Source organism: Stegastes partitus, unplaced genomic scaffold (genome assembly GCF_000690725.1).
Source record: "Stegastes partitus isolate 25-593 unplaced genomic scaffold, Stegastes_partitus-1.0.2 Scaffold901, whole genome shotgun sequence".
NCBI lineage: Eukaryota > Metazoa > Chordata > Actinopteri > Pomacentridae > Stegastes > Stegastes partitus.
In genome coordinates, this window is record NW_007578632.1 from 35,813 (window position 1) to 50,213 (window position 14,401).

General features: G+C 45.1%; 2 protein-coding genes across 3 annotated transcripts; both read left to right on the plus strand.

The window, feature by feature from the left end:
* Window positions 1–510: 510 nt before the first annotated feature.
* Window positions 511–6,618, plus strand: th (tyrosine hydroxylase). 2 transcript variants are annotated; one of them, XM_008293670.1, is made up of 14 exons: window positions 511–619; window positions 1,063–1,122; window positions 1,184–1,333; window positions 2,036–2,210; window positions 2,310–2,398; window positions 2,529–2,596; window positions 2,706–2,756; window positions 3,394–3,539; window positions 3,669–3,804; window positions 4,354–4,423; window positions 4,507–4,563; window positions 4,847–4,942; window positions 5,033–5,166; window positions 5,817–6,618. In XM_008293670.1, exons 1-14 carry the CDS (start codon window positions 536–538, stop codon window positions 5,974–5,976), a joined length of 1,476 nt encoding a protein of 491 aa, XP_008291892.1. In that variant the 5' UTR covers window positions 511–535; the 3' UTR covers window positions 5,977–6,618. The 2 variants fall into 2 exon arrangements, with proteins under 2 accessions (XP_008291892.1, XP_008291893.1); XM_008293671.1 differs by lacking the exon at window positions 1,063–1,122 and having other exon boundaries at window positions 511–628; window positions 1,139–1,333.
* Window positions 6,619–8,239: 1,621 nt separating this feature from the next.
* Window positions 8,240–14,400, plus strand: igf2b (insulin-like growth factor 2b). Its single transcript, XM_008293672.1, has 4 exons — window positions 8,240–8,444; window positions 9,401–9,551; window positions 11,216–11,397; window positions 12,770–14,400. Exons 1-4 carry the CDS (start codon window positions 8,370–8,372, stop codon window positions 13,007–13,009), a joined length of 648 nt encoding a protein of 215 aa, XP_008291894.1. The 5' UTR covers window positions 8,240–8,369; the 3' UTR covers window positions 13,010–14,400.
* Window position 14,401: the final 1 nt, after the last annotated feature.

The window sequence follows — 14,401 nt, forward strand, 5'->3', positions numbered from 1 at the left end:
TTGAGCTGATAAAGTGACTTAATTTTCCACAGTTGACTTTTCTCTGGTGTAACCTTTATATAAAGCCCTGAGGTCAAAGCTTTGATTATTGTCTAAAGATAACTACAGTTTATCCAACAGCTTCACCTTTCTTATGTAAATGTTAATCAAATAAACATAAATTAGTAGAAAAAAATGTACACATACAGTTTTAAACACCTGCTGAGAGGTTCATCAATTTTATATTAAAAAAAAAAAATCAAACTCAAACCCTCTGTGTTCAAAGGCTTTCCAAAAGGTCATATATACTGTAAATAGACGTCTCCAAGTTGGGATGAGTCTGATAGATTCTGCGCATTGATTGATGAGGCTGGGATTCGCGTGTTTGACGTCAGAAACAGCAAACAAATGATCCCATAAAAAGAGGAAACCTGTGTGGGGAGGAGGAAAAAAAATAGGAAATTCTCTGGGCACACAGCACAGCCGAGGTCTACAGAGCCCCACAAATACGGTCACACGCACGCAAAGGCAATACAGAAGACTTCTGAGCGTAAAGATGCCCCTTTCCAGCAGCTCCACGTCCTCCACAAAGAGCATCCGCAGAGCAGCGTCCGAGCTGGAGAGGTCTGACTCCATCACGGTAAGAAACGTCTGCAGAGGCATTGCACAAGCCAAATTTGTTTTCAGATTACACGTTTCGATCTGTAATTGTGCTTAGAGTGACTACGTTCAGAGGAAAACTGTTGAGGTGCGCAAAGAAACCTTGGAGAGGTGCTCTTTACGCAGCGACGGTGCCAAATGCGCAAAAGCTCGCATAGACTTAAAAAAAATAAAATAAAATAAACTTAACGTCTTCTAAAATAAATTTTGCAGAATAACTCAGGCTTAGTTATATTTTGGGCTCTACCTTGATTGCATTGCTGCTTCAATGCGCATTTGGAGGAGAAAGCGCTCTTATTAGATTCCCAAAAAAGTGAGAAAAGCCCCGCAGCTGCCTCTCTGGCGTCATGTGTGCATATGTGTGTGCTCTGTCCGTGAGTTCAGCCAGAACTTGCAGGACTTTAATTTCTCTTTTTGAAACAGTCTCCAAGATTTCTCGGTAGACGCCAAAGCTTGATCGAGGACGCACGCAAGGAGAGGGAAGCCGCCGCCGCAGCAGCATCTCGGTAGACGCCAAAGCTTGATCGAGGACGCACGCAAGGAGAGGGAAGCCGCCGCCGCAGCTGCAGAGGCTGCAGAGGCCAGCGAGCAGATCGTGTTTGAGGAGGACGATGGAAAAGCGCTTCTCAACATCTTCTTCACCTTAAGAACCTCTAAGACACCTGCACTGTCGCGAACGCTCAAAGTTTTCGAGGTAAGTTGTCACAACAAGAACAGTTTTCAGGAGGGAAGAATTAATTTTTTTTTTAAATCTAAAAAAAAATCTGTCTATCTGTGTTAATAATTCTTTTACTAATGCTTTGCAAATTGGTTATAAGACATTGTTTAGATCATACAGGTTGCTATTTATGTGAGGAATCCTGCTGGTGGGTGTCTATTACGCATAAATGAGATTAATGTTGTTAATCCATGCTGGGGGATTTTCTGATGGGCAAAAAAAGTCTGCAGCAAATTTTGGGTGAGATAAAATACATTCTGCAGCCCTTTTCCATGAGGGTTTTTCCACAACCTGGCAACCTCAAAATATTTATGTATTGCCCTGAAATGGTACCGACAAGGACATCAGTAACCATGTTTGGAAATACATGTCCTATATATTGTTCCTTTTATTATTGGCTTTACTGTAGACAAGTGCACCTCATTTAGTAAAGACAATTTTCTGTTGTACTTTACACAACTCTTCATATTTCCCTTGTTCATTTGGGAAAGCAACAGGTTCCCTCCATGCATGTTTATTTTAAAGCCACATAAACTGTTCCACATGTAACACAGGGACTTGTGCATCCAGAATATGCCCCTAAGATATCAAATACTTTGCTGCATAATTGTCATACTATGGATATAATCTTGTCCGACTGCCGTCGAGTTACATTTCAGCATGTTGACTGTGTCCCAGACATTCGAAGCCAAGATTCACCACCTGGAGACGCGACCGTGCCGGAAGCTCAAGGACAGCCTGGGAGGCCTGGAGTACTTTGTGCGCTGTGAGGTTCACCTCTCAGACGTCAACACGCTGATCAGCTCCATCAAGAGGAACGCGGAGGACGTTAAAACCACCAAAGAAGTCAAATGTGACACCCTCTCGCTTCTTTTATCAAATACGTTTAAACCATTTTGTGTACTTTGCAGACAACTGAACTGGTTTTTTGTTTTTCTGTTTTCTGTCCCAGTTCACTGGTTCCCAAAGAGAATCGCAGATTTGGACAGATGTCACCATCTGGTCACAAAATTTGATCCAGACTTAGACCAAGATCATCCTGTAAGTCATGTCTCTGCCAGTAGCGCGTCGGATGACAGATAATTCTCTTTACCAGGCTGCTGATTTTGTTGGACCAATTTGTCATGACGCAGAAAATGTGATCAGAGTTTGATGTATTTGATTTGAGCAGGGCTTCACAGACCCCGTCTACAGACAGAGGAGGAAAATGATCGGAGACATTGCCTTCAGATACAGACAGTGAGATACAGTCTTTCGCCTAAATACTGAACAGACAACCATAAAAAAAAAAAAAAGACATAAACCAATAATTGGATTATTGAAATGTGTGCATGTTTTTCTTTCTCAGGGGGCAGTTGATTCCCAGAGTGGAATACACAGAGGAGGAGATTGGCACATGGTAAGAGCTGCTCGGTTTAGAACATACACAATGATGTGCATGTGAAGGATGAAGAATTACAGCGTTAAAGCCAAACTGACAAACTTACAAACTTACAAACTTTTGAAATAAGCTTTACAGCTGTATAGGTATCGAACGCTGCTGTTGCGACCTTTCGAGTCACATCCATCATGTTTCTGAAACGGCTGCATGTCGTTTTCATGGATGTTTTTTGTAAATGAGTTACAGATGGAGGTCACTATCAGAGCAGCCTCGAGCTCATAATATATCAGCGGCCTGGGAGCAAATCATCTTACAAGAACTGCTCTCAAAGCAGCGGACTTTCCCTGTATCGATAATTTTACTCGGACAGTTTGGCGGAAAAGAAAACCAGAGATTTACGATTCAGTAGTAGAAGCAGGAAGAAGGACGGACGGCGCGGGACGGTGAATCAAACGCTTACATAAGACGGATAATAAGCAGAAGCACAAGAAAGACGCATAAATAAGGGTTGAAAATTAAATGAGAGGAATCTGATTAAACAGAACAAAACTAGTGCAGCTGCAGTGCAAGAAGGATGCAAAACCGACGTCTCATCCTTTTTTTATATTGAAAAAATGCTTGAAAAAAAAAAAATTTTTAATTTTCTTCTGTCTAGGCGAGAAGTCTACTCCACCCTGAGGGACCTGTACACCACCCACGCCTGCAGCGAATACCTCGAGGCCTTCCGCCTGCTGGAGAGGCATTGTGGGTACAGTCCAGACAACATTCCCCAGTTGGAAGAAGTGTCGCGCTTCCTTAAAGGTAAAGCCGGGATGAGAAGCGATGAAAGGAATCATCCCTGAACGCTGATGTTTATTAAATGCTCTTTCCCCCTCTCTCTCTATCTCTCTCTCTCTGTGTCTTCATCACCAACCTCCTGGACTCGAACAGAGCGCACCGGCTTCCAGCTGCGCCCGGTGGCAGGGCTGCTCTCGGCCAGAGACTTCCTGGCCAGTCTGGCTTTCCGGGTGTTCCAGTGCACCCAGTACATCCGACACGCCTCCTCCCCTATGCACTCCCCAGAGCCGTGAGTGCTCCTGTGACGCCTCTTGTATCAAATTCTGCTGCATATTTCAGCCAGTGGCATTTAAATCCATGTGTAGAGCAGCCTTTATCTCACTCTGTAGCTTATAGCTTTATCAGAACCTACGAGCCCACGAACTGAACTGGGTCTGGAGTGTCGATTTAACAAACTGGCATTGACTCTGAATTCAGTTGATACTCAAAAAATGGACAAGGATGGGTTACCTTCCAACTAACAGCATAGAATAGACATTAGCTCAGTATTAGCTCAGTATATATAACATATAACCAGTAGACATCGTCTCTGACAGGATGAAGGGAGACATACGCGGAATAAACACATTTTTAAAAAGCAAAAACACAAACCACACGGTGAAAAAACTAATCAAAAAGCTGCTCTGTGCACAAGCAGTTTCACTTTTCTTCTCTTTTTAAATGACTTATTTTTGGGAATCAGTTACTTGGACAAAGATTTGAATCTATCTGTGAAATTATTTCTCAATTCTGATCAAACATGGACGCGGCTGAACTCTTCCGTCTCCTCCCGTTACAGCGACTGCGTCCACGAGCTGCTGGGCCACGTCCCCATGCTGGCTGACCGCACTTTCGCCCAGTTTTCTCAGGTTAGGGTGTCTTGAAAGCAGGTTATTGCATCCGGAGCTGTTCTATTATGTCTCGGTAACAACTTATGGATTATTTCCTGCAGAACCTTGGTCTGGCGTCACTCGGGGCTTCAGATGAAGATATTGAGAAACTGTCCACGGTGAGACTCCGACACCAGCAACACATATGTAGGGACGGCACGGAAATCAGTGTTTGCTTTGAACACCTTCCTCCTAATATGTCAACTTAGATTTCTAGTATTTTTTTTATTGGAAAACTATTTGTACACATTCCAAATCCCAAATTAAGGAAATCAGCTTTTGCCAGATTTCAAAAAAGTCTTTTTTTTTGCAGTCCCTCACCTTAAATGTGGCATATAAGTAATCAACTGATTGTCCACCATCTTTGGTCCCAGTCACCCCTTTTTCTGTTTTTCCCAACAGCTGTACTGGTTCACAGTCGAGTACGGCTTATGTAAGCAAAACGGAGAGGTGAGGGCTTATGGGGCTGGACTGCTGTCCTCTTATGGAGAACTTGTGGTACGTTCCATCATATTTTTTTTTTTTTGTTTTTTTTTTGTGACAATCGCAGCCAACTGTCATTTAATCCTCCATTTTCTTCCTTTCCAGCACTCCCTGTCCGACGAACCAGAGACGAGGGAGTTTGAGCCAGAGGCCGCGGCGGTGCAGCCCTATCAGGACCAGAACTACCAGCCGGTCTACTTTATCTCTGAGAGTTTCTCTGATGCCAAGGAGAAATTCAGGTACCTTCTCTCCTTTTCTTGGGGAGTCACACACACACAAACATAAGAATATGCAGAGACCAGAGAAAAGAAGAAGAAAAACAAAAAGCAAAAAAAAAAGAGAGGGGTTACGTAAGGACAAGGTCAACGAAGAGCCAGCCAACCCCTGAGGCCACAAACTTTTGTAGGTCAACCATAGCAGCCAGAAGACAGCTGTTACTAATGTAGTCTTTCTTACCAAGGCAAAACTCTGGAGTTTTATTTGGCAAACACATCAAATGTTGCCCTGCAAAACAAGTAGCTTTGGTGAGTGTTTTGACAGCATTCAGTCTCTAGCAGAATACAGCACATCCCTGCCACACTGGATGAGAAAACAGCAGCATGAGGATGTTTGGAAAAGCAGCGTAAATATGAAATATTAGGAATGCCATCATGGACGAGGGTGTCTTTTATGTTAGGGAATCTCCATAAAGAGAATACATGCATATACAACAGGTCAAACTACAACTTCTTTGCGACGATAAGGGGAAGTTTCCTCTTGCCAAGTGAAATATTTGGGTTGACGATCCCCAGACAGGGCAGCTGTAATGCATGTATTCATAAGGAGCTCATCCTTGAGTTCTTTAAGTTTTGTGTTTTCTCACCTCTTTACATCTTTAAATTTGACCCAGAGCCTATGTGGCCGGCATCAAACGTCCCTTCTCGGTCAGGTTTGATCCCTACACCAGCAGCATCGAAGTCCTGGACAACCCACTGAAGATCCAAGGAGGCCTGGACGGCCTGAAGGACGAGCTGAAGGTGCTGACAGACGCCCTCAGCGTTTTGTCATGATGACGCCCTCGTCGGCCGCGACCCGCCCCCGCCGTTGTTTGCTTCCTCTCCGCTGAGCTCTGCGATGTCCGACATGTGGCGACACCAGTGTGTTCATCTTTCTGTGCTGTACTTCCGGTTGTTGCTTGTTGTGGCTGGCTGCCGGTTGGCCGACAAGGCTGCAACCATCTAAAAGAAAAAGAGAAAAAAAAAACTCAATATGCAGCGCCGGCAGGAAAAAAAAAAAAAAGTTCCAAAGATGTTTAAGCGCCTCTCTGGGTGTGAGTGCATTTGTGAAATGATGATGGGGTTTTATTTGAGGCCAAAAAAAAATAAGAACACGTTAGAAATATGTCAAAATTGGAACCAAAATCAAAGAAGTGATTCTGAATGTATACAAACTAAATGGTATTTTAAAATCAAAGAAGTGGAGACGAAGGTGTATATTTTAATCATTTATTTTATTTAAGAGGAAATTAAATCTATAAAGGCTACGTTAAAGGCTTTATTTTCCAGATGATTTGGTTTTATGCTGTTTTTGGTCTTGCAGTGTATTTTATGCTGTTTTTGTCTCGCAGTGTAAATGCATATTAAAAAAAAAACATAATAAAGCATAATTTCCATGTAATCATCTGCTATTTACAATCTGTCCCGTAATAAAGGTTGCAGAATAACACACCGCCGCTGCTGCAATGTTTAGTCGCACAAGTAAAAATACACATGACAATATTGTAATGAGCTGTTGCCCCTCATGAATCAGATGTCTGGACGGTTACTGCTTTACATGTGTCTGCCACAAGAGGGCGCAATCCTGCAGGTTGTGGGCTACCTGCCTGATCTTAAAATCACAGCATATTCATTGAGCTTATTGAAGGAATAAATCTTCTTAATGGTTAAGTCCTGCGAGAGAGCGCAGTGTTCTGTTCCGCAGCATTAATCGGTGTTAAAAACAAGCTTATGAAAGTCGAATGACAAAGAATGACATGCATGGAGAAATAGACGGAAAACAAGATTTGGTGCAATGCAAACAGTAAAATCAGATTATGAGCTTTGTCCACGAGTGTGTGTTGCACGATCGACACATAAAAGAACAGCACAGACACCTACATGAATGGTGCAACCTCCCTTTCTGCAAATTTACACTGTGTGCCACTCAGGACACTTGAAGCGAGTAACTTTCCACTGGCATTGTTGACGAAAGTGCAACAACACTCAATTGCATTTGAAAGGACAAACTTTGGGGACTTTGCCCAGACATATTTCCCACTGGTCAGGTATGAGCTTGGGGAATCAGACCCTGGATCAGCAGCACCAGCAGCTCAGCAGCTGCTGAAAGCTGCGAGACAAACAAACGGTGGTTCACCAACCGAACCAGTAGGTGTCAGTCTGAGTCTGAAGACACGTCCAGGAATTTTACCTTCTGCAGAAGACACACTTACATAAGGGAACCCTCATACAGTTTAACAAAAAAAAAAAAAAAAAAGTGCTTGCTTATATATAAAAAAATCACATTTTCCAACTCAGTGCATGCAACCCCCTTTTGTCTATTGTGCACCTTCCTATGCAACATCTGGATGAGGGTTGACTGCTGGAATCCACACAGGGAGCTCCTTCTTTTTTAATCTCGAATGTGCAAGTAATGCATTGACTCTGCTTTTTTTTTTTTTTAAGTTTGTTTTTCTTTCACACTTGTATCCATCCTGACCCTCCATCACGTGACGCTGTAGTAATTCCTGCATCTGAGGCTCACTGCTGCATCCTCCCTCTGTGCGTCAGCCCCCCCTCCATGTTTGCGCTCCGTTAGGATCCGCTCCACTGTCAGGCACCTTTGACCCCGCTGACTGCATCTACACCTGAGTCAGAGGAAAGCCGCAGACCTTGGCCATACTGATTCCACTGGATGTTAATCTAAATTGCAGCAGGGCGGAGACATTGACATTTTTCTTGGAGTCGAAGGAATTACGTCTATTCTTGTTCAGTCTGCGTCCTGTGTGTAAACATTGTGATTGTAGGTTACAGTGCGTAAACGTGGAAAATGCCTATGGAAGTGTTCCATATTTTGTGACTCTCACCTTCTCTCTCTCTCTCTCTCTCTCTCTCTCTCTCACTCTCTCTCTCTCTCCTTTTTTAAGCACTCCTTTAAGCACTTTTCCATAAAACGGCTCTGGGCCATTTTTTTTATCAGCCGTGAAGAGGAGGAGCGAGGGGGCGGTGTGGGTCTAAGGGGCGTGTTTTGGTATATAATACTTCACCCTGAGAAGTTTTGCCTGTCGCCTGGTCTTTGGGACAGCCTCTCACACACCATCTCTATAGCCTCACCAACTGGGAAACTAACTCACCTGCAAATCTCTCCAACCAAATAACTCCCCAACAGTTTTTTGTGTTATTTTTTTTTCTTACTACTGCCATCTGTCATGGAAACCCAGCAAAGACACGGACACCACTCACTTTGCCACACCTGCCGGAGAACGGAGAGCAGCAGAATGAAGGTAACCAGAAGGAGCAGATAGTTTCACACTCGCTTGTGCCGTGCGCGTAATGACAGAGCGCCTGACAATGGCTGTAGCGCTATTTTCTTGGCTTTTAAAGTACGAAAACCGCCATCGGGTTCACTACATGCACCGCTCGCATCTGTTTTTGTGCAATATGAGCAAACCGGACATCTCTGAAATTTGCATGCAGCCGAGAAAGTTCAAGATGCGTAAATGGCACGGAGGGCGCTCGGAGCTTTGCGCATGAAGCTTTGAGGGATTTGTAGTAGGATAGAAGGAAAAGAAAAAAAGAGTTGAGAGAGTATTTTGGTTTTTTGGTTTTTTGAAAAAAAGATCTTCTCCCGACTGGATGGTGCGCCGTTCGCTGGACACGGAGCAAACAGCTGGTCTTTTTGCCGACAGATAGGGGGCGGTAGGTCTGAGGGTCAGTGAGCTCACTCCAGGGTGAGCAAGGGGAAAATATATGCTGAGTCTGGCTTTTCGGATAGTTAACTATCGAGCAGCCGGCCTTGCAACTTCTGGTGAGTTGTGTAAGAGTGAGAAAGCTGGAGATACTGTGTTTTTTTCCTTAAGAATAAGCATTTCTCTCAGGTGCGACACACATGACAAGCAGCTGAAAATAGTCGAGCCGAGGATTGGAAATCTGCACTTTTTTTTTTCTTTCTTTCTTTTTTTTTTCTTTACACCATTTCTCTGACTTTTTTTCTGAGTTAGTAGGTCAGTGCACAGAAACTGCATTTGACACTGGAAGCCGTGGGTTTTGTACAAGCTTTGCATATGTAGTGGATCACTGTGAAAACATCTGGCTGTCATTTAAGTTTTTTTTTTCTTTTCTTTTTTCAGTCCTGTGCGCTTTCTGGTTGCATTTGGTAACGCAGTGTTTCATTCTCCAATGTGTGTGTGTGTCTGTGTGTGTGTTTTTAATTCTTTTCTTTTTTTTTTTGTGCCTGCAGTTCAAGAAGATGTCTTCGACCAGTCGTGCGCTGCTGTTTGCACTGGCCCTGACGCTCTACGTTGTGGAAATGGCCTCGGCAGAGACGCTGTGTGGGGGAGAACTGGTGGATGCGCTGCAGTTTGTCTGTGAAGACAGAGGCTTCTATTTCAGTAGGTTTTTCAGAGCATTCCAAGTTTTCACAATGAGCTGCATGAATGTCGATTCGCCCTCTTTTTCTTTTCTTTTTTCTTTTTTTTTTTATTCCTCCTCCGTTGAAATCTCTCTGTTGTTCGTGCGCACACATCTGTTTGGATAGCTGAGACTGTCTGTGGCTGTGTGGTATGCGTGTTTGCTATTTTTCTTTCTCACGCACTCGCACACGCACACTCGGGCTGAGAGACAGAAGGAGAAAGAGAGAGAGAGAGAGAGAGAAAGAGAGAGTGAGATTATAGCCAGCTGTGTGTCCCAAGACTTGGTCCAGGCTGCTCTGCTGAGTCTGCTTACAGCCCATACCTTCTCATTGCATATGAAAGGCTGCCGAGCTGCGAAGGCACACACGACTCAGCGACACAATGGGCCGCTTGTTTACCAGTAAAGTAATAGCACCCCAAGAGGCATACCAGTCACCTCAGCACCAGTGTTCCCAGGCCAGGAGACCACACTGATGAGCCCAGTGTTGGTGGGGTTGGAGGGGTTGGAGGGGGTGGTGGTGGTGGTGGTGGATGGTGTTGATGTCAGGCTTAAAAAGAGAGGGGGAAAGATCATTAACATCACTCCTGATCATTGCTCCCATTGTGGTGATGATGGAATAGCTGTAAAGCATTATGTGAAAGCATTGTGGTAGCTGTTAATCCTCAACTGGATAAGCTTCTGTTTGCGGCATGCAGGACTGATTTTTTTGAACACTTTGGTTCAAAAAAAAAAAAAAAACAAAGCTTATTTTTATTTGTCTTGTAGCTCAGTGCTTTTGACAGACAAGCAGTTTCTTTGTGCGCCGCTTCTTCTTTTGCCACAGACGCTTCTCTCCAATCAGAAAGATCATTATCCAAATTGGCCCAACATAGATGTGCTCCCTCCTCCTCCTCTTCTCCTCCTCCTCCTCCTCCTCCCCCCTGGATCACCCCTCTCTCTTTTCTCTCTCATGTTCCTCTTCCTGCAATCAAATCTCGCCATCCCTCTCATGAGATTTCTCCCAACATTGTGTGGGTCGCGGGACTTCAAACGGGGGGCCTTGTATTGATCGCGGATAGTGTTCCTCAGCGCGCAACATGCTAGCCGTCCACCCCCTCACCTTAGTCTTCCTCACCTTTCTCCCTCACGTCTTCGCTCTTCTTCTTCTTTTGTTTTGCATTCTTTCCCTCTGTTTCTGACCCTCCCTCCTCTGCGCTGATCCCCTTTCTCCTGTTTTCTCTACCTCTCTCTCTCTCTCTCTCTCTCTCTCTACCCCTCCTCTCCTCTTTCCCTCCTCAGCCTCTTTATCTCTGCTGACTTGACAAAAGACAAGGTCACCCAAGAGTTTCCATTTTATGTATTTGCTCACCCTGAGGTCTGTCCCCAGAGCTTAGCTCCTCCGTCGCTCTCCACAGCACGGGTGGTGTTTACTTGTGTATTCACTCATTTAAGGACTTCCAGATAGCCCTAATCAGATTATCTTCTACAAACAAAAAGATTTGTTGCAGTTGGTCATAGATTTCCTTTTATCCTCTTTGCTCCGAGGGGCTGCTATGATTGTGGGGAAGTAATCCCGCAAAAAACAACCCACATTCATTACTGATGCCAGTGTCGTGTTTTTTTTGACCTCACGTTCCTCTCTCTCCGCTGCGTTCCTCCTCAGGTAGGCCAACCAGCAGGAATAGCAACCGGCGCACCCAGAACCGTGGGATTGTAGAGGAGTGTTGTTTCCGTAGCTGTGACCTCAACCTGCTGGAGCAGTACTGTGCCAAACCCGCCAAGTCTGAAAGGGACGTGTCGGCCACCTCTCTACAGGTCATACCCGTGATGCCCGCAATAAAACAGGTACGTCTGAGCAACAACACGCCAGTATGGGAAACTAATCCTCGTCCGTATCTTGTCCTCCGATCTCCTGCGCCTCCATTCACCTGTGGGCCTCACCCCTATGTCGCTGACACTCGAGCGCGGGCCGAAACCCACGCAGAAGCAGGTTTATCTTGTTAAATGGTCACCGGTAAGCAGTAACCTTCCATGCAAAACGCTGACGGTCGTGGAAAAAAAACGCCGAGACACGTTGCGTTGGAGTCGAAGGCACACGGTGTGTCTGGGAGCCTGCGACTCGGCGGAGGGCTGCTGGTCCGTAACAAAACAACGTGTCCCGAGCGTGCGATTGTTAGTCACGGAACAGCAAGCGCTCCCTGCAAAAAAGAGGAAAAAGAAAAAAGTCACGGTCAGAAACACCTGACCCGGCGGAGCGCAGCTTCTCTGAAATATGGCGCAAACATGCAGGGAATTGTCAAAGCATTCGCGAGCACTGAGCTATGGCAGCTTTCCACCTCCTAAAACCCTCTTTCTTTAGACAAGCCTGGAAAGATGTTTATAGTGTCCCACTTGCCAGAAAATCAATGTCGGTGGCATGAGATTGCGAGAGATGTAAACAAGAAAATTCAATAAATATTGCAAACGCCGAGGGAGAGAGTAATGGACGCTGTGTCTGAAAACGCAAAAAAACAAGCTGCTGGGTGGGAATTAGTTTGGACATGTCCCTGGTTTGTCTGGGTAGGGAGAGTTGATGGGTACAGCCTGCTCCGAGGGCCAGCTGTTCTTAGGCTATTGAGCAGGCCCAGAGTGAATGAAGGGGGATAAACACTCTTCAAGTGGCAGGACCAAAACAAGCCATTCAGATGGAGGACTGGCTACTCACGCATAAATTCTAGCTTTGCTGCCACCACTCCCAGTTTGTCTCAATCTTTGGTCTTCGGCTCTGTTTAAAGGAGTCTGCTGTGTGTAAATAGAAGTTCTGAAATGACAGTGTGTTTACGCGTCGCTTCGTTCGGTCTGTGGGGGTTATGCAGTTCAGGGAGTCGCTGGCTGAGTGACGAAGTGCTCCTCATATGTATATGAGGAGGGTGACCGCCCTTCCCTTTGACAGTATGTTAAAGAGGCTGAACTAAGCACTTGTTGACGGCTTCTTTCAGTCGAGGAAACCAAAACAAGGGCCAGTCGGAGGCAGGGCGAGTCTGTTATGACGCTCGGCGCTATAAGAATGACATTTGATTTCCATTTTAGTGGCCCAACAATGACTGAATGTTTTCGCAAAACAAACAGGGCTTTCCTCCATTGTAACAAGCACTTGCACACAGTATCTTATCACAGCCTAATGAACTGACGCCCTCTTTTCCCTTTTTCCTCTATTTTCGCCTGCACGCCAAAATAGGAAGTCCCAAGGAAGCAGCATGTGACCGTGAAGTATTCCAAATACGAGGTGTGGCAGAGGAAGGCGGCCCAGCGGCTCCGGAGGGGTGTCCCTGCCATCTTGAGGGCCAAAAAGTTTCGGAGGCAGGCGGAGAAGATTAAAGCCCAGGAGCAGTCAATCTTCCACAGGCCCCTGATCAGCCTTCCCAGCAAACTGCCTCCCGTGTTGCTCACCACGGACAACTTTGTCAACCACAAATGAGCCCGCTGCCAGCCCTTTGCACAGACAAGAGTTTTGAGGGTGAAAAAAAAAAGCCTAGGGGATTATAGCTTTGTCTCTGACGTCATTTCTGTGGCAGTCCTCTTTGACCTCCCCTGCCCTGTCCGAGCCCACCAATCCCTGCCCCCCCCTGCTCTCGTCCACCACGTCTTGAACCCCTGGCCCTTTTTTCTAATGCCCCAACCCACCCCCCCTGTTCCCCCCCCAACCCCAACCTCCATCCCTCAACCCCACCCACCCTCCTCCGGCACACAAACATGCCTTCACATTCTTCCTGTCTGAACTCTTTCGCTCCCTCTCTCTTTCAGTCACTGATACAAAAGGCACAAACACAAATGTTGAACAAAAAGTTAACAATTCGGCTGAGTGCAATTCAGGTGGATCCTTAAAGCAAAAGAGAAAAGGGAAGGGAGAAAAGAAGATGAAAGAGATCTTGTGGTTTGCAAGTGTCAAGAGGACACCTAGCGGAATGTTTTTTTGTCCTTGTGGAAGACAACTGAAAGTGAAGAGCAGCTTGCATGAAAGAATCCATTCCACATCATTTTTTTTTTCCCGAGGCAAAAAAGAAAAATCTCTGTTAGTTCTTTTTCTTATTAGTTTGCACCTCTACCTATAAAGGGACTTCCACACTGTAAGGAATTATTTTGTAAAATTAGATTCCTGTTCCAGCACCTTTTGATCACAAACAAAAAGCAGAAAAGAGTCTGCAAAATTGCACATTGCCACGGATTACGTCAAAGTAAAGAAAAAAATGGCACTATTTTTTTATGAACAATGAACGTGTAGCTTAAAAAAAATGTCATGGTGCTAGCTTTGGGAATGGACCCAAAGAAGAGGTTGAAAAGCACGTTTTTTTTTTCTTTTTTTCTTTGAATGAAATATTAAAACTTTCCGTTTTAAGGAAAGTGTGACTTTAAAAAAAAAAAAAAAAAAAAAAAAAAAAAAAAGAGGAAAATAAAAGGATATGGGGGAGCTCCTGGCAGTGGCAATGTCAAGGGGGAAGAGTCACTGAGGAAAAAAAAATGGGCTGTGTTGGCATCTAGGCTCATGGCGAGTGCTAGCGGCTGCTCGCTGCTAGTTTGCCGGCATAAGCGGGCAAAGAGGGGGACCTGAGATCCAGCCCCTGTTCCTCTGGTCCTTCTGAGGCTGCCGGACACACGGAGCAGTTGTGGGGACACACATATGGGACACAGTGGACCGCCTGGATTGGGACAGTACTATAGTTCCGGGACAGTACTTCCAGTTCGCCGTGGCTTTGCAGACTGCTCTGACAGGAAGAACATGGACATGGCATGGACAAAGAACGAGTGGGATAACGATGATTATATTTTATTTTGTCTTTTTTCATATCAATGTTTCAATGGAAAAAAAAAA

Bases quoted from the DNA above. Each gene is read 5' to 3' on its own strand.
- th (XM_008293670.1), top strand. From the start codon at position 536: ATGCCCCTTTCCAGCAGCTCCACGTCCTCCACAAAGAGCATCCGCAGA. The intron at 2,597-2,705 runs GTGAGATACAGT...TTTCTTTCTCAG, and splicing joins ATTGCCTTCAGATACAGACA to GGGGCAGTTGATTCCCAGAG. The intron at 4,424-4,506 runs GTTAGGGTGTCT...TATTTCCTGCAG, and splicing joins CTTTCGCCCAGTTTTCTCAG to AACCTTGGTCTGGCGTCACT.
- igf2b (XM_008293672.1), top strand. From the start codon at position 8,370: ATGGAAACCCAGCAAAGACACGGACACCACTCACTTTGCCACACCTGC. The intron at 8,445-9,400 runs GTAACCAGAAGG...TTGTGCCTGCAG, and splicing joins CGGAGAGCAGCAGAATGAAG to TTCAAGAAGATGTCTTCGAC. The intron at 11,398-12,769 runs GTACGTCTGAGC...ACGCCAAAATAG, and splicing joins TGATGCCCGCAATAAAACAG to GAAGTCCCAAGGAAGCAGCA.